At 52.7% G+C, this 21,197-nt stretch overlaps 2 protein-coding genes across 4 annotated transcripts; both read left to right on the top strand.

Annotated features, from left to right (window-relative positions):
• Window positions 1–3,268: 3,268 nt before the first annotated feature.
• Window positions 3,269–14,707, top strand: TMEM61 (transmembrane protein 61). 3 transcript variants are annotated; one of them, XM_088169691.1, is made up of 3 exons: window positions 3,269–3,499; window positions 11,845–12,254; window positions 14,130–14,707. In XM_088169691.1, the coding sequence occupies exons 2-3, from the start codon at window positions 11,908–11,910 to the stop codon at window positions 14,512–14,514; spliced, it is 732 nt and encodes a 243-aa protein (XP_088025817.1). In that variant the 5' UTR covers window positions 3,269–3,499; window positions 11,845–11,907; the 3' UTR covers window positions 14,515–14,707. The 3 variants fall into 3 exon arrangements, with proteins under 3 accessions (XP_088025817.1, XP_014726169.1, XP_088025818.1); XM_014870683.2 differs by lacking the exon at window positions 3,269–3,499 and adding an exon at window positions 8,807–9,148; XM_088169692.1 differs by lacking the exon at window positions 3,269–3,499 and adding an exon at window positions 9,803–10,308.
• A 147-nt stretch (window positions 14,708–14,854) lies between these two features.
• Window positions 14,855–19,524, top strand: BSND (barttin CLCNK type accessory subunit beta). The gene is made up of 4 exons (XM_014870691.2): window positions 14,855–16,195; window positions 17,217–17,296; window positions 17,621–17,863; window positions 18,555–19,524. The coding sequence occupies exons 1-4, from the start codon at window positions 16,019–16,021 to the stop codon at window positions 18,829–18,831; spliced, it is 777 nt and encodes a 258-aa protein (XP_014726177.2). The 5' UTR covers window positions 14,855–16,018; the 3' UTR covers window positions 18,832–19,524.
• Window positions 19,525–21,197: the final 1,673 nt, after the last annotated feature.

Genomic DNA, 21,197 nt, shown 5'->3' with positions numbered 1-21,197 from the left:
CTCTCCATGTGGGTTGGTCCACCCTGTCCAGCACACTGAGTCCTTGGGGACTTTGCTCTTTTTTCCTTGCCTTCCTCTGCCTTCTCAAGGCTGTAGTCACCCTGTTCACACTGGGAAGGGCTTCACCAAGAGAAGGAGTAGCTGGTGCTGCAGGAATCAAGGATACCTGGGCTGTATTATCCCTTGTGCTCTGATACCAATCATGTCGCAATCATGTCACTCCTCCAGTGATGAGCTACTGTAGGTGTCTGGTGGGGCCCATCCCAGGTGAAGCAGATGCAGGGTGTGAAGTGAAATGGGGAATACTGATGAAGGCAGAGTGTGTCCTATCCTTCAGTGGCTGTGCTCTCCATCAGGTCAGCTGCTGGTCAGCACGTTCACAGAGCCACCAAAAAAAAACCCCAGTGCTGCAGAACACACGAAAGCTTTAATGTATTCTCTGTGATGTGCATTAAATCCAGCATTACAACTGCCTCTGAAAGGATACCCTGTCTGGGATTTATAAAAAGAATTTCTTGTCAAAACAGAGAGCCAGACTGGGAAAGGATTTCAGCCCTCCATTGTCACCAGGGTAGTGTCCTCTGTGGCAGAAATGAAATGGCTGTAGCACGATAGAAGGTGTGGAGAGCTGGTCACTGCAGAACTTGGGGTTCCAGCACTCAAACTACAGGCTGAGGGAGGCCATGCTCCTCTGGGTGAGCAGTGGGGGACAACGAGCTCATGACAAACATCAGCCCTGAGAGTGAGGAGGAGAAGTGGGTGCAGGAACCATGATGCTCCCCTGTCTCCTATCAATGAGATCCTGGGGACACTGACTGTGCTGGGCACAGAAAGAAGCTGCAGGCACTGAAAGGCAACAAATGCATTATTTCAGACTTATGACAAAATGGACACAAGTGCCAGTGGCTTCCAGGGTGTGCAGGTGAGCTTTATCATGAAGGCAGCTGTGAACCACAGCTGGTGGGGAGTGACTGCAGGGTACCCTCTCCCATCACTTGCCTCTGGAATCTTCTTTCTTGGAGTGGCAAATGCTGTGGGAGCATCCAGGAATCATTCAGTGATGGTGAAGGCTTGCCAATGTCATTGGAGGAAAACACTACAAGTTGTTTTTCTGTACAGGCCAAATTTTTCACCCATTTTCAGCAAACCTGTGTGTTTAGCCTCCCAGTATCCAAATAAAGCTAAGGCTTGCACTGCCTTGGCTCTGGCCATTCTCTCTGTCTGCTGCTGTCACTCTGTCACCTGTCTGCTTTCATTTATTTTAAAGTTTTAAAAATTTCATGGGCCCACTCTCAGATGATGTAAACTGATAAAACTCCAGGCCATGCTCCAAAACCATCAAACTGTAGGATCTGACCCTTTGGGTTTACTTACCAATGCCAAAGAAAAATAGAAAAGCTGTGAGCAAAGCAAAAAAAAAAAGGCAAAAAATGGCTGGAAAAAAAGAGTTTAAGATGCTGGTTATATAAGAGTTGTATTGCTGTAAAAGTCACCTAGAATATCCTTTTAATAAATGAAGAAATCTCAGCCAGATAAGTTAATAATTAAGGGTGATAAAAATATACCATTGTTCCAGTAATAAGGAACTGTATTGGTCTTATTGAAGATAAATGGAGGCGTATTTAACGTGGTTCAGTGCTATGCTGATAGACTACAAACGTCCTTTTTTTCACTAGAAAACTCAGTATAAAATCAGGTCGAAAGCTGATTGCCAGTATTTGTTCCCTCCAAGTTGCTCGGCTCCTTTCAACAGCAGATGTGCCTTGGAAGCGACTCCCACGTGTATGGAACTGAGCAGAAGGAAGCTGGAGGCTTTGAGAAGAGGTTCCTGCCCCTTTCTGTGCAGAAGAACAAGATGTGCTCCCATGTGTGGATCATCTCATGGAGACACAGAACAATTTTCAGACTGAGATTGGATAAACTGACTGGTCCTCAGCTCTGCAAATCAGTGGCTGGAAAGGCTGTCTGCACGGAAGGTGATGAGGATGTGATTGCTCAGCTTCCTTTAATACAGGAAATTTCTGTAGAATCCAGTTTGGCAGACTTGGTTGGAGCCATACCTAGGAAAATGAGACAACAATTTCAGTACCTCCTGACACAACCAAACACCGATTTTTTTGTACTTCCAGTAAGCATCAAAATATGATTGCTGCAGCACGCTGCCCATGAGGAAGAGTAGCCTTTAAATACCCATCCAACAGAAACCCTGTGACACACAAAAAAATCTGAGAATGGGTACATGCACCCAGCTGATGTTAAACTTCAGGTGCACTTCCAAGCCCCTCATGTGCTGAGCTGCAGACTCAGCTGCTTTCTGTCTCCTCCTGCCCTCTCCATCCTTGGCAAGGCCCATTTTTTTTTTACAGAATGCTCAAGGAAAACATTGAGAAATCAGCCAGCAATAAACCACTGTTTCATCTCAGAGTCGTTAATTATGATTATCTATGGTATCAGCCCAGAGCCTTTAATAAGCTCTGAACTTTTATTGCACGGAGGTGTCTGCTTCTATCCAGGCTAATGCAGGTTATAGAGCTGGGATGAATTTCCCTCATGCTGAAACTGGCAGAGTGAATTAGGGCAGGAGAGTTTCATGCCTCTGTGAGGAAATCAGTCATCTGCCAAAAACAGATGACACTTCTCTGGCACAGGAGAAGCGCCAGGGAAGTGAAACCACACCTTTTCAGATGAGATGAGTAGCCAAAGAAAAGGACAGGATACATTTTGGGGAGCTAGATTAACTCTCTGCATGCTGGGTGGCTTCCCAGGGAGGTCGAGCAGGGAATCCTGTGCTCTCCATCTGGGATGGCAGGTCTGTGTCTCAGGGATGCTGCTCATGTGAGGTCTTGTCACAGTGTGAGGTGCTGATGTAAGTCATCTGCATATAATAAATGGAGACCTTTCTTTTCACTCTGAAGGTAACTAATTTAGGCAATGTCTTCCAGCTGTTTCTTCACATGCATCTTGGCAAATGCCTGTTACTCACATTCACATCCCCCTCTTTCTTCCAAGTCAGTACAGAGTCAGTTTTTCTCCGACAGATCGAGGGAAGAGATGGGAGCGACCTGCTCTTACACCTCCATAGGAAAAAAATCCCCTGCTAGTGCTGTTTTTTTCAGGCAAAGATCAGGAGAACATCAGGAGTGGGGTCTCCTCAGAGCCTCATACCACAGAGCTAACCAGAGTGTGAGGCAAATTCCCCATTGAGGGAGCTGTGGCACTGGAGATGTGTTGGTATCCTCTGACTCTTTTAATGCCATTACAGAGGAGCTGCAGCCTGTTATTTCCCAAACTCACCTCCTGTAATTTCTTGCAGTTTCAAAATTTTCTTCAGTTACCTAGAAACCCATGTAAGGAGATGTAAATGTTCTGGGTTAAAGCAAGACAAGGTGTGCGGGCAGAAATCACAGAGCTCTTACTGGGCCAACAGCTGATGTTGCAGATGAGCTTTAAAGAAAGCAGACAGGCTTTTGGGCACAGCAGGGCACCAAGGGCATCCCAGGTGAGTATTTCACTGAATTAGAAGGGAATTTCTTACAGGTATCTTGTACAGACTCTTTATGTCAGTGTGCATGCAGGTGTGCCTATGCTGCATCAAATGTCCTGGGAATGCTGCTCTCCTGGATTCTTAAACACTTTAGATTTGTAAGAAGGTTAGGCCTGTGGTATAGTAAATCCTATATGAATCTTTTGCTATGTTGTTTGACTTAACTGATAAAGTAAGTTAAATCTGGTAGATTTAAGTGCTGTTAAGTTTCAATGCTGTTAATTGAAGAACTGTCATGCCTTTTGTATGTATTAATTTTTATCCTTACCTTCTCCTATCCTTTTGTCTCCCCCTCCCCAGCCCAGCCTTCACATAGATTATGTTGGGTTTATATCAGCTCGGATTGACTGACATTGGATTTTTTGTTTGCTTTTTTTCTCTCTATGCTTTACCCATCTAGTAAGTAATAGAGTGAACCTTGCCAACAAACTTTGTTGTGCTGTCACTGTTACATTAAATCTGATTTTGCTGATACCTTTGCTGGTGATTCTTTAAGCAACCTTGAAACACTCCTCCTCTCAGCCACTCCTCGTGTCTCTCTCCAGGCTGTCATGTTTCCAACAAAATGTTTGCAAGGTTTGCTGGCAGCATTATAACCCTCAGCCCCCTCCCAGCACAGCACACTGATGTGAACAAGTGCTTGTGGGCAGCCCGATGCCAAGGCAGGCAGTGGAATAATGCAAGGACATTGGAAAAGGAAAACAGCTGTGGAACATCTGGGACAGATGTGTTGGCCACTGAGGGCTTCACACATGGTGGCAACCAGAAGAGCTAGATGGCTGCTCCACCCTTTTTCTCTAAAACTTTCTCTAAAATTAATGCTGCTTTGAGCTTCTCTTTTTCATTTTTGTGCTGAAAAATAAACAAACAACGCCCTGCCCATTCCCTGCTCCCTGGCGAGCTCTGTAATAGCTGCATGCAGCAGAGGCATGAAGAAGCATCGGCTCTTGGGGATGTCAGCATAGCTGTAGTTCATCTCAGATAATGTTGGGTTCACTGGAAGCAAATTTAGCCAGTTTTGTGTTTAATCAAAGTTCTTGCTGCTTCTTTGAACATGAGCATTTGGAATCAAGGATGCACAGGAGCTTCAAGCTCAGATATCCAACATGCAGAGTAAAGCAAACTGTGTTTGCTGTGTTTCAGCAGCCAGGGCATGTCTCCTATAGCTCTCTCTGCTCAGGTGTGATAGATGTGAATGACATCAAGCTTGAGTGAGGAGCCTGGAAATCAATGTTTCCTCACTGCAGCTCACACTCCAGCAGAGCTGCAGCAGCTGTGGCATGTAAAGCACACTACGTGGTGGGCTACCTGCGTGTAACACAACTGTGGTGCCTCTTCCTGGAGAAAGAAAGAAGCTCAGACACAGGGCTTCCCTAAGGCAAAAATCTCCAGAGGCTCAGGAAAAATTTTGTCTGACTGAAGACTGAGCTGACATGTCAGGATTTAACTCTTTTCTTTCCCCATCTCTTGTTAGGCAGATTTCGAATGTTTTGTAGATTTTGTTGGAAAGCTCCTAGGAAGCTCCTTCTGTCCTCATCTGCAACACAGAAATTTCCCTTACAGGGGAAACCCAAAGCATTATCACACCCATTTTTCTAGACAACAGCCCCAAGAGGAGTTGGCACCTCAGCCAGGTGCTCCTGTACTAACACAAATCCCACAGGAGGAGCTGAAGGAATTTGAGCACATTGCTTGTCCATAAAGCCCTCTGTGGATGATGCTATCAGTACTTTACAAGTCCCTTTCCAAAACTTTCCACCACAGCTGTGCTCCTCAGTGTGGTGCAGATTTACAGGCTGCTGGCTGGGACATCATTACAGTTGAGTAAGCAAATATTTAAGCTTTAAAACACTCTGAGGTTTTAGGTCCTGTGGTTTGGTAGATGATGGACATAGCTAGTGGAGGAACCACATCAGAAACTGATATTAAACAACTTTACACACATCTTATTCTTCTATTATAATTCAAACTCACTAAAGCCATTGGAAGGAAATAATAAGATGTATTAAAAAGTACATATTGTGGTACAAAAAGGACTTTGGTATTCAATAAAGTCTTGGCTCAAAAGCACAGCTGGTCTGCAGGAGTACTTCTAGGTGAATTAGCCAAAAAACTACACACCAATTTGTGGTCATGGAGCTGCTCCCCTTTCACATCCAAATTCTTGGCTTTTCCTGCTGGAGACCACAAAGGAATCCTCCCAAAGCTGCAGCTGCCCGTGCAGCAGGACTGCCACAGGGACATCCATGTCCAGCTGCAGGTCCAGCCCCAAAGGACACCGGTGAATGTTGCATCGTGTGAAGATGTAGAGCAAATATTTTCAAAGCCTGGGTTTGCTGACTGGATTAAGTAGGAGTGCCTGAGCCAGTATATCAACTAGCACGACTAATTAGGCATTTTAAGAAGATGCAAATTAAGGCAAAGATAAACAGCAGGAGGTTTCTCCTTTGCTTTACACGTGCTGGGTGCAGGAACTCTCTCCCATCTGCACATCCTCATGGCTGTGTGCTGCAGCCCTTATCAGCCTGGCAGGCTGCACCCAGTGTGCCCAATGGCCCATGCTAAGGGAAATACGAGGTGTGCCAGCCCCTGGGAATGGCTTCTCCATGGATCTGGACAACATGGACACCTTATGCCTGCAGAGATGTGACCCCTGAAACCACATCGGTGGCTCTTTATTGTCTCTGTCACAGGGGGTGTGACCAGAGGTGCTTGCTGGGGGCAGCTGGGCATGGGATGAGTGTCCTGTAAGGCAAATCACTGATGGACACCTGTGGCCTGGCCCAGGTTCCACAAATCAGGTTTCTGGCAGGGAGCCTGTGCTCTGGACTTGGTGCATCCAAATTCATTCTTGACTTGGTGCTCTTGGTGTCACTCATCCTGTCGTGACAGGGCAGAGAGTGCATGCATCTGCACACACACACATCCCTAATGAAAAAGCTGGCTTGTTTATCTTGATTATGCAGTGAAATGCACTATTTTACATGTGATTTGCTGCAGCAGCAAAATTAGGTGAAGAGTGAATCAAAAAGCAGCACTTTTTTTGTGCCAGCAGCATTGCTCAGGCTCAGCATCCTTACCTGGGGGAGGCAATTACTGGAACAATCTCTTTCCCCGTTCCTCCTTTGTTCTTGTTCTTGCAGGGGCTGTAACTGTCTTTTATATCTCCTTGTTTTCTCCACTGCAGTTTCACCATACATGGGATGTTTTACATATTTTGCACAGATATTCTGTCTTGATTCTGGAAAAGCCCTTTCCCTGTGCCTCATGTTGCAGCACCTTGTCCACCAGCAGGAAAGGAAAGGGAAAACACATTTTGGCCAAGTTGCTGCTAAGCAGACAGAGGTGCTGGTAGCACTCAGCACTTCTAGCCACAAACTCATGACAAATATTCTACCTTGTGGTGGAATATTTGTCATGAGTTTGTGGTTGTCTGTAGGCCAGACCTCTGGGCAAGGCAGAAGGTTGTGGATGGTTATGGGGCGGAAAAACCAGTGTGCTGGCACAAAGCCATCTCACTCTGCAGCCCTGTGCTGGGAATAGCGTGGAGCCATGCACTAAAACCACCTTGAAGTGCTTCAGATGCTGTTTCAGTCAAATTTCAGTTAAATACAATATCTGAGCAGGTAAGAAGCAGAAAAAGTTGTCTAAATATCCTTCAACAGCATGATTGCTGATTCACAGTGCCCCCACACCACTGGGTGCTGGCCTTGGGGACTTCTGCCCCCATGTTCCTCTAGGATGGAGACCCAACCTACTGCAGGGTCACTCCTGTGTGAGCCAGCCCTTCGTGTGCCTCGGTTTGCCATTTGTAAAACTCCACAGTGGCTGCAGGTAAATGGGGCTGTACACCCACACGTTCTCAGATGGGCTGAGCAGCTTCTCAAATCTATGAAGCAGATATGGATTCCACAGCGGGGCTTTGCAGCAGTCCCTGCAGCATGTGCAGGTAAACTTTGAGCTGGTTTTGAGCTGGTGAGATGAGGAGCTCCAAGGAGTGCAGGAACAGCAGCCCAGGGAAGCCACAGAAATGGCTCTGCCTGTCAGTGATGCTCAGCTGTAGCCCAAGGGCAGCGTGGTGGATCTGTGGGTCTGTAGATGTGTGGATGTGTGGATGTGTGAGATGCTCAGCCATAGCACAGCATGGTAGGGCAGCTCTTGATCAAATCTCCCTCCAGCTCCGTGATGAGGAATTGTGCCTGAATCCAGATGCTGTCATACTTAATATCCCGAAATTTGGATCACAGCACCCTCAGCTTTTTTAATATCCAGGTGTCCTGAGTGCTGCAGGTTTTAAACTAAAAAAAAAAAGGTTTTAAATTAAAAAAAGGGTTGGCTTAGATTAGCTACAAAGACAAAAAGTGTTTTTTACAGTGAAGTTGGTGAAATACTGTCATGGAGAGGCAGTGAATGCCTCATTCCCGGAAACATTCAAGGCCGGGTGAGATGGGACTCTGAGCAGCCTGATCGAATTGAAGATATCCCTGCTGGTTGCAGGGAGTTTGGACTACATGGCCTTTAAAAGGTCCTTCCAAACCCAAACCGTTCTAATTCAGAACGAGGAACGGAAAAAGAGGAAAAGGGACAATATTAGCGTTTGACATAGAGGTGAGGAGAACTAAAGTGAGAGGAGGAGAGTGAGGAGAGCTAAAGCCTTTGAGGGCAGAGACCCTCCCGTGCTGCAGCGCGGGTGTCCCACACAAAGGACAGCAGCGATGTCCCCAGCGCAGGAGTGTCCCAGCCGCACGGGAACCCGAACTCCCGGGAGCGCCGCGCCCCAGCGGGACGGGACGGAACGGAACGGGACGGGAGCGGGATGGAAGCGGGATGGGAGCGGGACGGGAACGGACGGGACAGGTATGGGAGCGGGATGGGAGCGGAACGGGAATGGACGGAACAGAATGGGACGGGACAGGGATGGGAGCGGGATGGGAGCGGAACGGGAATGGACGGAACAGAATGGGACGGGACAGGGATGGGAGCGGGATGGGAGCGGGACGGGACGGGAATGGACGGGACGGGACAGAACGGGAGCGGGCTGTGGGGAGCCGCTCGCCGCTCGCCCGCCTTGCCAGAAGGGAGGGAAGGAGGGAGCGGCGGTCCCTGCCCGCCCCGAGCCGCCGCCGCCCCCCGCCCGCCCCCGGCCCCGCCCGCCCCGCGGGCTCGGCGGAGCCGCCGCTCGGCCGGAGCGGGGCTGCCGGCGGCGGTGAGTACGCGGCGGGGCTGGGGCCGGGCGGGGGGACACGGGCACTCCCCGGCTGGGCGCTGTGCCGGGCGGGACAGACCCCGGGGACCACCACCTCCGCAGAGGAGGGGATGTGGGGCTCAGGCACGGCCCCGAAGCCCGGCTGAGGGGACACATGTGCTGTCCTCTGTCCCGGTGTCCTCTGCACACCGGAGTTCTCGGGTGCTCTTCCAAGGCATCACGATCACTTTGCTTTGAATGGGGACCAAGCTCTCGCTGATAACTATCACAACAAAACAGTGAATTTGGATAAAGGCAGGAAAGGATCTCCCTACAGGCATGCTCACGCTTTGGTGAGCGTCTTTGCCCGGCGTTCTTCTGTGATTAAAGGTCTCCAGCCCCGCATGGAAGGACGGTCTGTAAGTGCCGTGGAGGGACGGGTGTGGAGGTGGATTTCTGCTTGATGGCGGTGGGAGAGGTTCAAAACTCTTTTCTTTTCTCGTGTTGCTTGAAAAGAGCGTTTTTCTGAGTAATGCTTAGTAGACCCTATGAATCACCATCTGCATAACTTTATATGGGGGCTGCTATTCTCAGCATTTCACTGAAACTATGTAAACTATCAACATTTCTATCTGTTTGTACATGCAACGTGCAAATCTATTCCCTGGAAAAGTATTTCAGAGCAGGTCAAAGGAGGAGACAGGGCAGAACAAAATGTCAGGGTGGCTCGGAGAGTGGAGAAGGGTGTTTGAGAGCCGGCAGTTGCTGTGGCTCCGTGAAAACTTGTGCTGGGAATGCTCATGGAGAGGGAGAGCCGCTGTGCAGATGCTGAGTGCCCAGGGAGTGGAGCCGGGAGAGGCTCCGGGAGCCTCGGGTCCTGCCCCAGCCTCGCACCTCTGCTCCTTCAGTCTCTTCTTCCAGAGGTTGGTGTGCTGAGAAAACACCGTGAGTCTTTCAGAGAGGCTCAGGAGCACTGTGGCAGCCGGAGAAGGGGCTTGGCAAGGGGACGGTGCGGTAGCAATGTCACCCAGCGGTGGCGATGTCACCCAGCAGTGGCGGAGCTGCCCCCGCACAGCGCTGCGGGAACACGTGCGGGGAGGCTGGGGGAGCTTTCAGCGGCGCTCCCTGCGCTGCGCTGGATTTGTCAAGAGAGAGAAGAGTTTATTCTCTCGAGCTGTCAATCCATCACCTCCCAGAGGCTTCTCCACCAGAGGCTTCTCCGCCTCCCCCTCGCTGCCAGTTCTCCCAGATGTGCTCAGTGCTGGAGGCTGCAAAATTCCCTGTGCACGGGCAGGGGAATCACAGCATCTCCTAAATCTCACCAGGGAATTCAGAGCATCTCCCAGAGCTCACCAGTCTGACCCCAGAATGAGGAGAGTGTTTATTGCAGGAGGTGAACATTTCAACTCTTGGTGCACGTTCAGTCCAGTGTTCCAGCTTGGAGTGGCCTGACATTTCCATGCCGTTGGATTCAGAGCTTTGCTGTTGGAGGTTTCTTGGGTGATGTTTTTTTCTCTAAACATTATGCTGAAATTCCTACATGAAAACGCATTGCTGTCCAAAGGAGCTGCATTCACAGGTCAGTGGGATCCTTGCACTCTCCTCAGCATCCCCTGCTGCAAGGCAGCGTGAGTCCAGCTCTTCTGTTGTGTCCTGCTCATGTTCAGTGATGGTTTGGGGATGCTGATCCCTGACAGCATCTAATACCATCCCCAACAGTCTCTTCTCCATATCAGCTCAGCCAAGCCCCTGCCATTCAGGAGGGAGCATCCAAATATTCCCCCATTACAGAGGGAAGCTCTGCCTTTTCTCAGCCCAGGAGCATGACTGCCTTCCCAGCAGGTGGCCACAGCTGATGGCCACTGGCCACAGCCAGCCCGGGTGGCATTCTGGGCTTGTGACCCTGGGACAAAAGCTGGAGTGAGCTGTTGGAGCTCCCACTCCTGCAGCTTTCCTAAATGTCACTTCTCATCAGATTCCTTCATTAAATGTCGATTAGATCAGATAGTGTTTCTTTCACTACAAGGTAATTTGGCTTTCCATTTAGTGGGCCCATCTGATAAATAACAGCTTGAAATAACAAAATTCTACCTGACCTTGATGACACCAAGTCCACACTGGACTTCTGCTCCCTGCCTAGCTCTGGCTCTGCACTTCCAGATCTAAGGGCATAATTTAAGCTTGTCCAACATGGTCCAAAGCTTTTTGTCCATTGAAAAGCAGGAGCTGAACCTGCATCTTCTTGCTGGGCAGTGAGCAGGGCCAGAGGGCACGTGGTGGGACCTGTCTCTGTTAGTTGGTTAGTAGGGAGCTGGGGATGCACAAGCTGAGGGAGCAGATGCTTGCTGTTTGCTGGAGAAAGCAATGGGGACTGAGATCATAAACCAGCTCCCAGTCCCAAACTTTTCCAGCACCAGGGAAACTCTCTGCATGTGACATTTAGCTGAGAGGGGCCACCCAGCAGGAACATATGGCACTACCTCACCAGCTTTGTTGTCAAACCAGCCCCAAATCACTGTGATAGGGAGGGTGAAGGTGGTTTATCACCAGCAGGACAGATCTTGAATGGAACTTTAGAAGGTTTGCACTGGAGCTGACCCAGGCAAGCAAGGTTTTGTGTGCCAAACTTCATGTGGATGAAGATTGAGCAGATTTTTCCAATGTCATCAGTTCTGGAGGAGAAAACAAGCACACTGATAATTTGGAAGTGATGACATCTTAAAAATCTCCAACCTCTTCCATAAGCCATGCTTTGAAAACCCAGGAAACCCAGCTGGCATTTCTCCAGGTCTGGGAGGAAATCTGGAATAAAACCCAAAGAGAAGAGTTCAGCGCCTGGGGCTGGGGTGTCTCCTGTCTTTATAAGGAGTGTTGTTCCTTGAAAATTAGGATGTTTTTACGAGGCTGTTGGGAAGTTTATGGGTCCAACCTGGCACTGGCTTTGCTCTTCCCAAGGGCTTCCATCTGAGATGGTGGAAATGCCCTTTATGATGGATAATAATGACGGCTAAAGAGGCTGCAAGCCCTGGAGACCTCCTCGCTCGGTCGTTTTCTCCTCTGGCGGGTCTTCCACGAGCTTCTCCCTCTCAAACCTGTCACCCTTCTTGTCTTACAGGACGAGGGCTGTCTCTCATGCCGTGTCTCGCTCTTCTCCCCTCCTGAAACCTTCTCCTGAAGGATGGCAGCCGCCTCTTTCCGCTACGGCCTGACCATCACGGGGGCGGTGCTGCTGGTGACGGGGACGCTGTGCTTTGCCTGGTGGAGTGATGGGGAGGTGGGCTCCGGCAGCGGGGCTCGCCTCCTGCCTCCCCGGGAAGCCGAGGCTGTGCCCAGCTCCTCCTCCTCCAGCGCCCTGCTCCGCTCCGTCAGCTTCTTCTGCTGCGGCATCGGCGGCATCCTCCTCATCTTCGGCCTCCTCTGGTCCGTCAAGGCCAACGCCAGGGTGGTGTCCCGGCGCTACCAGTACCATTTTCCCAGGGACCTGCAGTATTTCACGGCGGAGCCTCCGGAGAAGTGGAATTGCAGGTGGGAGCCTCGTCCGTGCCACTGCCTGGGTGGGCAGAGGTGGAGGATGGGTCCGGCTAAACCTGAGGGTAAACCTGAGCCTAAACCTGGCTGGCTGGTGAGCTCACAGGAGTGGCAGCACTGCTCTGTGCTCTCCTCCTGCTCCCCGAGCAGATGCTCCTGCTCATTAATGTCAACCCAAGCCCCCAGAGTCCCTCCCTGCCCACCCCCTCCGTGCCCACGCTGGCTGCATCCAGCTCTCCTTGCCCTGCAGGGCCATCACATGCCGAGGGACACATCTCCTTAGCAGGGCCACCAAGCAGAAGAATACATTGGTTTTCTGGCAGAAGGTTTGGGTGTGGGGGTGGGGAGGGGTCACTCGGAGCTCCAGTTCTGGTCTCCCAAGTCTGCAATGCTCTGTAAGGGTGAGGGTGTTTATAACATCTTTAATGGAAGCAAAATCTTACTAGGGAGTTAAATGAGGGGGAAAAAAAAAAAGAAAATAATGATAGGAATGTAGGCAGAAGATCCTTTATGAAGCCCATTTCAGGGTATAGGAAGACTCCTTGCCCTGCCCTGAACACCACTGCTGCTTTTTAGGTTCCCTGAATCTTCCAGTCTGAGCCTGAGATTTACTCCCACTTCTTAATTTAATTTAAAAGTTTAGTTGTTTTTTTTTTTTTTTTTTTCCTGGAGACTGCTGTGGAAGCAGAGCCAGCCGACCCTTCCCAGTGCTGCTTTATGGGGTCACAGAAAAGATCGTGGCTTTGGCATAAATCGGGCTCTGGGGAAAAGCAGCACTGAAAGAAATTCTTAGGAACATTAAACCATAAAAACACAGTTGGAGTGGGAAGCACGTTCTTGGTTCTCCAGGGGTTTCAGTGCCCATCTGGATATCTGTGAGCTTGTGAGCTGGTCTGGGTATCTGGGGGGAGTTTCCTTGTCCCAGGGAGGGACTTTGCTGTGCCCCTGTGGGGAATGTCCCTTTCCCTGAGCTCCCAGCTCCCCTGCTGGACGGGATGCAGCACCCTGGCAGTGCTGGTGCTGCAACAGCTTCTCCAGCCTCAGCAAAACATCCTGTGCTGGGATAAATCCCCCTCTCCACATTCCCAAGGCAGCATTCCTGTGCAAGCAGAGGCTGTTTGGCAAAACCCCTGGCAGAGAAGCCCGGGATGGTCTGTCTGGGACAGAGATCTACATCCCATCAGGCATCCCTGTGGAGCACATGGCTTTTCCTTTGGACCAGCTGTGCCCTCCCATGCCCGCTGCCTCCCCAGCTCACTGGGCTGGGCTTCATCTGCAGTGATGAGCTGTTTTCACGGCATCCCCAACTTTGTGACTGCACCATTCTGTGGGGTGCTAAGCAGGGCAAAGGTTGCCAGAGGTTTTCCCTGTACACAAGCTGTGTTTGCTCAGAAAACTCTGCTGGAAGTGGCACCAGGCTTGGCCAGTGCAGGGAGGGCTCTGGCTGGCATGGGAGTGGGATGTGACCATGGTGGGGTGTCTGGTGCTCGTCCAGGTTCTTGTGCCAAACTGCTCCCTCCACTGTCGGCAGCCTCTGTTCTTCAGGAGATGAATTAGGGGTTAGACATGATGAGGATGCTCTTCTGCCCATGGGACCCTCTTGCAAAACTTCATGGATGCCAGGAAGCAGCTGACATGGTCACCCCTGGACACATGACACTTCAGCAAAACCTGCTGTCCCCACTACACGCATTAATGCTCAGGGATGCTCCAGACAATGGGGTTGATGGGATGTTGGGATATTCCAGCTGATGGGACACTGGGAAACTCCAGTTGGGTGCTGGGATGCTCCAGTTGGGTGCTGGGATGCTCCAGCTGGGTGCTGGGATGTTGATGGTGTGCACTGCTGGGTCTCTTCCTCTTCCCTCGCAGCACCTGGGACGCCACTGCCATCCCCACCTACGAAGAAGCCCTGACCTGCAGACCTGCCCACGGTGCCCAGGCCTATGTGCAGCCTCCGGGGAGGAAGGAGGAGCTCACGCCGCCCCTGTACCGCTACCTGGAGGAGGATGAGAGCTGGCAGGGCGGCCGCCGGCGCAGCTCCTCCGACAGCGCCTTGTTCCGCCCCAGCCCGTCCTGGCTGGACACGCCGCAGCCCGGGGAGCCGCAGGCGACACCTCCCCCCAGCTATGAGAACATCCATGAGAACATCCATGAGAACATCAGTGAGAACATCAGTGAGAACATCAGCTCTGAGCTGGGGCTGCCCGGGCCGGGACTCTGCGGGCGGCTGCCCAGTCCCACAGCTTTACACTGAGCCTCTTCACTGTGGGTGGGGTGAGAGGAGGGTGGGGAGGAGTGGGAAGGACAGCCTGGCTCTCCGGGCTGTCCCAGCCGTGTGTCCGGCGCTGCTGGGATTGTGGGTCCTGCGGGCCGTGTGTTCAGAGCCTCGGGGGTAACTGGCATGTTTGAAAGCTTTCATATTTTTAATAAAACCACTGCTGGTTTCAGAGGCTTTGTGTTCTCTGCTCTGGCCCACCCTGGGGAGCTCCTGTCAGGCTGGGGGCTGCCCAACTAATAATAAATCTGTAGCAAAGACCGAGTAATCTGGCCGGAGAAAGCCCAGCTCTGTCTGCCTCATTCGCTTCTGTGCCTTTGCAATGCCCCTTCCAGCCCTGTCTCCATCCCTTCCACCTTGCTTCCCTGAATATTGGCTCCCCATGCCTCACTTCATTTGGTTCTAGAGATGCTCAGTGGGTCGTGCCTGTGGTCAGAGCATCCAAGTGCACTTGGCATTTCAGGCAGCCTCCTAGAAAAGCCATCCTGAGTGGCACAGCCCAGCCCTCTGTGCCCTCCACGGATGGATGTGCAGCCTTGCCCAGAGGAAAGGCCAGCTATGGCAGGGATGCTGCCTGTTCCTGCATCCCACCAAAATAAAGGGCTGCCCTGGGCCCCCTGTGGCCCTGCAGGGCTGCAGAGTGGCTGAGGAGCTGCAGCCACATCTAACATATTGTTTATAATACAATTATTTGTCATAAACCAGGTGTATCAAGGGAATAAAATGAGGGAATAAATCAAAAGAACAAAACAAACACACTCCGGCTCTTGGATGTGTGGTGGGAAGATGATACCTTTTAACACCCCAGCTCCAACCTGAGTATACACAGGGCCCAGGGATACTTTGTCTTTACTCTCCGTTGGTGGACCAACCTCACTCCATCCTTTTTTGGCTTTAGTTCCTCCTCCACAGCCCATTTGCTGCCCAGTGAGGTAGCCTTAGCACTCAGCCAGAGCAAGGCAGGGTCTGTTCCTCCAAAAAGACCCTGGAGCACTCCCTCTTTTCCTGTTGCAGTCCCACAGCCCTTGAGAACTTGCTGGGCTCTGGCATCCCCCTTTTCTGGGGCTGTGCCAGCTCTGAGTTATGACCAAGTCCAGCCCCAGTGCCCAGGGCTGGGAAAATCCCAAGAGCACCAGCTGATCTCCGGGTCCCCATCCCTCCAGTCGTGCTCCCCTCTGCCTCCCTGTCCCTTCCCCAGGCCTGGGGTCCAGCTGAGTGTGCCTGCAGGGAAGGTTACCCGGACACGTGCAGGGTGGCTCCACTGGAGTGTGAACGGCGGGGCAGTGTTTGCATTCATTACAAACCCATTAAAAACTGGCTGGCTCAGCCCTGGGCAGGACCAGCTCAACGTGCAGCTGATCCTCAGCTCCTGGCAGCCTCTGGAGACAGAAACCACTCCTTGCCTTACGCTGCAGGTGTGCACAGCAGACAGCAGCCACAGGCTTCCCAAAATCTCTCCTCCTGCCTCTCGCAGCTGGAGCCCATGGCAGAGGAGAAGACCTTCCGCTACGGGTTCATCATCTTGGGTTTCTTCCTGGTGATGGTGGGGATGTTCATCATGAGCGTGGAAAAGCCTCAGTACTACATCACCTTCTGCGTCCTGGGTGTCCTGCTGGTAGCCGTGGGCATCACCTGGAGCATGTGCCAGTGCTACCCAAAGGTAGGATCCTTCCTGCTGCTGAGCACTTTGGGGGGCTCGAGGGCTCAGCTGGGTTTGGGGGGCTTTGGCTGCTGTGGATGTGCAGCCTCAGGCTATGCCTCAGTTTCCCCAGGGGAAGCCAGCTGCAGCAATCTGGAGGGGGAATAGTTTTGGGAAGCTTGTGCCCTGCTGATGCCTGCAGGATGTGCCCCATCTCCTTCACCCCCTGCACACCCCCTGAGCCTGGGGCTTTGCTTTCAAACAGACAGCAGGGAATAATCCCAAAGAATTGTGTTCATCTCTCCCATGCAGCCCCTTCCTTGGGATCCGAGGCTTGGGAAGCTCCCAGGACTTCCAGGAAGGGACTGTCATGGTCATGGAGGTCAGAGGGTCCTGGCCCCCCTGAGCCAGCCCTCACCTGCCAGTCTCCTTGGCAGAGGGCACTGCCAGCACGGGGAGCAGCCACGCGTCCCTGCCCTGGGAAACGGGTCTGGCAGAAAGGTTTTTTTCCAAAGAGAGGGCATCTGTAGGACTGATCTGGGCTCTGCTGGATGGCCTGTCAACAACCTGGCTGCCCTCCAAAATGTGGGGGGGTCACCTCCGGACCCAGGACCAGCTGGGACCTCTGAAAGCAGCTGTTTTCCCTGGGGCTGGGGTGAAGCAGGAACCCAACTCCCCTCAAAGCTGAGCTCAGTCCCAGCTAGGAGGGAGATGTGGCTTTGCCACTGTGCTCGAGGCTCAAGGATGGGACACCCTCAGTGTGGTCCCTGACCACTGACCTGCTGTGTGTGCCTTGGGACTCCCTCTGGGCTTGGGGACATGTGTGACTCCACAGGGGAAAGGCACTGAGAGAAGGGCTGGATTCATTCATTCCTTATTGATTCCCTCAAAACAGCCATTTCCAAGGAAGACATCCAAATATGGTGGGAAAGAACCCTAAACCCAGCTGAAGGGACACTCTGGCCCTTTTCCCACTCTGAGAGCTGAGGGTCCCCGTGATTCCTAGCACAGCCCCTGGGCTCTGCCTCTCTTTTCTCCCCAGATAACGTTCGTCCCTGCAGACATCGAGACCCAGCGGTTCCTGGACCACAAACCCATGGTGCTGCCACAGAAGGACGCAGGGTGGGTCCCACGACAGGGTGACGTGTGTGCTCCGAGGGCAGGCTCTGAGACTGGGGACAGCTGCACCTCCTACAGCACAAAATGCCAAGCAGGGATCAGGCTGGGAGAGGCAAGAGCTACCTGATCCCCCAGGGCTGAGTGATGCTGGGGGATGCAGAGCATCCACTGATGTTCCTGCAGGCTCTGTTGCTGGTGTGGGCAGTGACATGACCTTGGTGGCCTCTAAAACCACTCCCTCAGGTGATGGAGCCCTGTGTGCATGAGCATCTCCATGCTCCACGGGGTCCAGATCTGCTCAGCACCCTGTTATCCCTTTGCCTGCAGCTTGATTGCCCCCTGCCCCAACCAAGAGGCCACCAGCCCCTACGAGAAGAGCCTGCCATCCTATGAGCAGATACAGAGGCAGGTGCTCAGCTCAGCTCCACTCCCAGCCACGGCACAGCCCAGACCCCGCAGCTGCTCCCAGTCAGCCGTGCAGGCTAGAGCAGAGATCCACCGGGAGCTGGGGGGTGCTGGAGAGCCCCTCCAGGACCTGGCAACTCGCCTGGAAACAGCAGCAGGCAGCTGGTATGTGATTCCTGGGGGGTTGGGGTGGCACTGGTGGGATGTGGAGTGAAAATGGGGGGGGTCAGACCCCCAGTATTGGGGGAGGGAGAGGATGCAGAGGGGTTTTCAGCACTGAGCCTCCACGCTCTTGGCCCCACTGAAGTCTGGATGGTGTCTCAATCCACAAAGATTCTCTGAACCAAATTATTTCCCAGGAGGAAATTTAGATGGCCTTTGGTCGTAATTTGCATTTTGATGTTTGTTCTTTTGCCTTTTGCTTTTATTTCCTTTTATCAATATAAACAGCATCCCTCACAAGAATAACTCCAAAGTTCCTGGTCAGACTTTGATAGAAATGAGATGCTCAAATCAGATGCCAAGCATTGGTTTGGGAGGTTCCAAAGGGCTCTGCAGGTGATGGGGGTCACTGTTCAGGCTCAAGGCATAGGACTTGGGCACCTGCCAAAATGTAGCTACAGCTGGGACGGGTGCAATGCTTTCCCATCCCAGCTGTAGGTTCAGGAAATGCAAGGACAGCCACAACTTCACCCCGTGGGCAGCAGGAACCTGGCAGGCAGGTATCCCCATAAAGGCAGGCTCTGAGGGTTGGGTGCTCCAGCAAGGGGACAGATAATGCTGGGATGCTGCCTGAGCATCCAGGGGGAACCGCAGCTCCTGCCCAGCCGCGTTTGGTGTAACCCTGTCCCCGCAGCCCCGCCCGGCCAGCCCCGGGGGATGCTCCGCTGGCATCGCTGCTGGAGGAGATGGACACGCCATCGCTGGAGGGCTCCGTGCCCGGCAGCCCCACAACACCCAGCCGGACCCTGCCCTCCGCTGGCCGCACCCCGAGCAACTCCCCGGCGGGGGGAGAGCACCCCCGGTCCCCACGGAAAGGCCCAGGGGAGGAGGATGATCTCTACTATGGGCTCCAGGAGGAGTCGGATGCGCCACTCAAGGACAGTGATGGCCTTTTTGAGCCGGAAAACTGATTTCCTGGAAAGAATGGCCACTTGGCATGGGCTGGACGCATGGAGGGGACACACAGGTCACAGCCTGGAGGAAAGGGGGCTGTCCCCAAAAGTGCAGTGGCCCCAGGTTCCTGCCTATCCCTGTGCCATGCTGCGCCCCTTGTGCACACCCAGCCACTCAGGAGGTTCTCATTACCCCCAAACCCAAAGGGGGTACACCCAGATCCTGAATTCAACAGAATATGGACAAGGCCTCCTAGCCAAAGCCATTTGGGTGGGCACAGAGAAGCTGGGATGGGCACAATCTGGGCTAAATATTGTGCTTAGGAAGGGAAAGGATTGTCTGTGCAGTTTGGAACAGGATCAGGTTTAGGTAAGTAAAATGTGCTCAATGCAGGTGGGTTTTACCAGGCAGAGCTGTCCTCAAAGTCTTTTTCCCGCTTATCCAAGCTCTGCTGAAAGTAAAATTAGATCCTGAGTCTCCTGCAGCAGGCAGCCTTCCTATCTCCACGTTGGGAGAGGGGTGATGGAGGTGAAGATGCTGTCCCCTACCTCCTGCACAAGCACCAGCTTCTTGGGGGCACAGGAAGGAGGACACAGCTGAGCCAAAGCCCTGGTGATGGCACCTGAGGTGTTGGATTTGCACACTGCCTGCTGGGTCAGTGTAAACAGTTTGCACGCTGGCTCCCACCATCCCCAAACTTCCTGTGAATAAAAAGCGTTTGTTCCAAACCACGTGGATGGGTCTCAGCCTGCCAGGGACAACACAGGGGCTCTCCTCAGCCTGTGTCCAGCACACAGAGATGGCAGCACTGGTGATGGGAGCCACAACCTTTGGCTGCTCAGGACTGTGGGGATCTGTGAGGCTGAGCCTCCCCAGGACGGCTGGGTTTGGATCAAAGCCTCAGTGGCTCCAACAGCATGGGGATGCTGAGGGTCCCTTGTTCTGTTCTGGGAAACCTGGGCTGGATCTGTGCCTGGCATGGCCCTGGGAGGCTTGGGAGCACATGTCTCCAGCAAATTCCATATAATCACAGAACTGAGGTGGAAGGGAACTTAAAAATCCTGCAGTTCCAACCCCCCAAGCACAAAAGTGAGAGAAAGCTGTCCTCCAGCAACAAGGGAAAGGGAGCATGAGAGCCCTGGAAGGATGTTCCTGTGTTCCCTTGCCACCCAGGGAGTGCTGTGCTGGTACAGGGCAGGGTGTGCAAGAAAAGGCTGTACCTGAGGCGTCACACCCCTGTGACACTCCTGCACCCTTCGCTCACCTTGGTGTCACCAAAGCAGCCAGGCAGAAGGGCAGGGAGCACCTACGCACCTTGGGGTGTTTATGGCCTACAGGAGGGTGGGGAATGAAGGCTCCAGTGTTGGCTAAACATTGTCACAGGATTGTGAGATGCTCTCCAGGAGGAAGCATTACCAGATTGATTGCATGTACTCACTTCCTGCCTGTCCTTCCCAGTGTGGAGGAGCGTGGTGGCTCTAGGAATGCTGTTGGGATGGGGCCATGGCTCATTGAGTTTCAGAGGGTGCCCAGGGCAGGATGTCACTGTGTCACTGCTCCTGTGGAGTGTGGGAATCCGGTAGAGACCCAGAAGCTTTTACCTATAGAAACACAGAATGTTTGGGCTGGGAAAGGACCTTAAAGAGAATTTTGTTCTAAGCCCCCTGCCATGAGCACGGACACCTTCCACTAGACCAGGTTGCTCCAAGGCCCATCCAACCTGGCCTTGAATGTTTCCAAGGATGAGACATCCACAGCTTCCCTGGGATAACTGTGCCAGGGCTTTACAGTCCAAAGCCTCTCCCTGCTTTCCTGTGGCCTCTGTACTGGAAGGGGCTCTAAGCTCTCTGGAGCCTTCTCTTCTCCAGGCTGAACATTCTCAGAATTTCCTCACAGAGGAGATTCCTACCTCATGGCTTGGCACTCATTTTTGGCAAAAGAAATCTGTTTTTCAGAAGCATTTCTCCGGGCAGAAGCAGAGGAGGGGGCTGACATGGAGCCTGGACCCTCTTCCCCTGGCACAGCATCCTTGAGCCGAAGGACTCGGCTCCCGCGCCGGCAGAGGTTAAACATTGTGGGAATCGGGACATTCCTGCATGGCATTAAGCGCCGCCAGCAGCCCCGGGTCTGGCTCAGCTTGTGAAGGGGAGGGACGCATGTCACCCTCCCCAGGGACCCCGCGGCTGGGAGCTGATGGGCGGGGGAAGGGGCTGGCGGTGTCATCCACGCGTGTCACCCTCCCCAACGGCTGGCGGTGCCACCCACGCGTGTCACCCTCCCCAAGGGCTTGCAGTGCCACCTACACGTGTCACCCTCCCCAAGAGCTGGCGTTGTCACCCACGGGTGTCACGCACGCGGGACGGGGTCAGGCCCGACCCCTTGG

This window comes from Sturnus vulgaris, chromosome 9 (genome assembly GCF_052056855.1).
Source record: "Sturnus vulgaris isolate bStuVul1 chromosome 9, bStuVul1.hap1, whole genome shotgun sequence".
Lineage (NCBI taxonomy): Eukaryota > Metazoa > Chordata > Aves > Passeriformes > Sturnidae > Sturnus > Sturnus vulgaris.
Note: the sequence above shows the minus strand (reverse complement) of the source record. Positions and strands in the feature narration are given on the sequence as shown.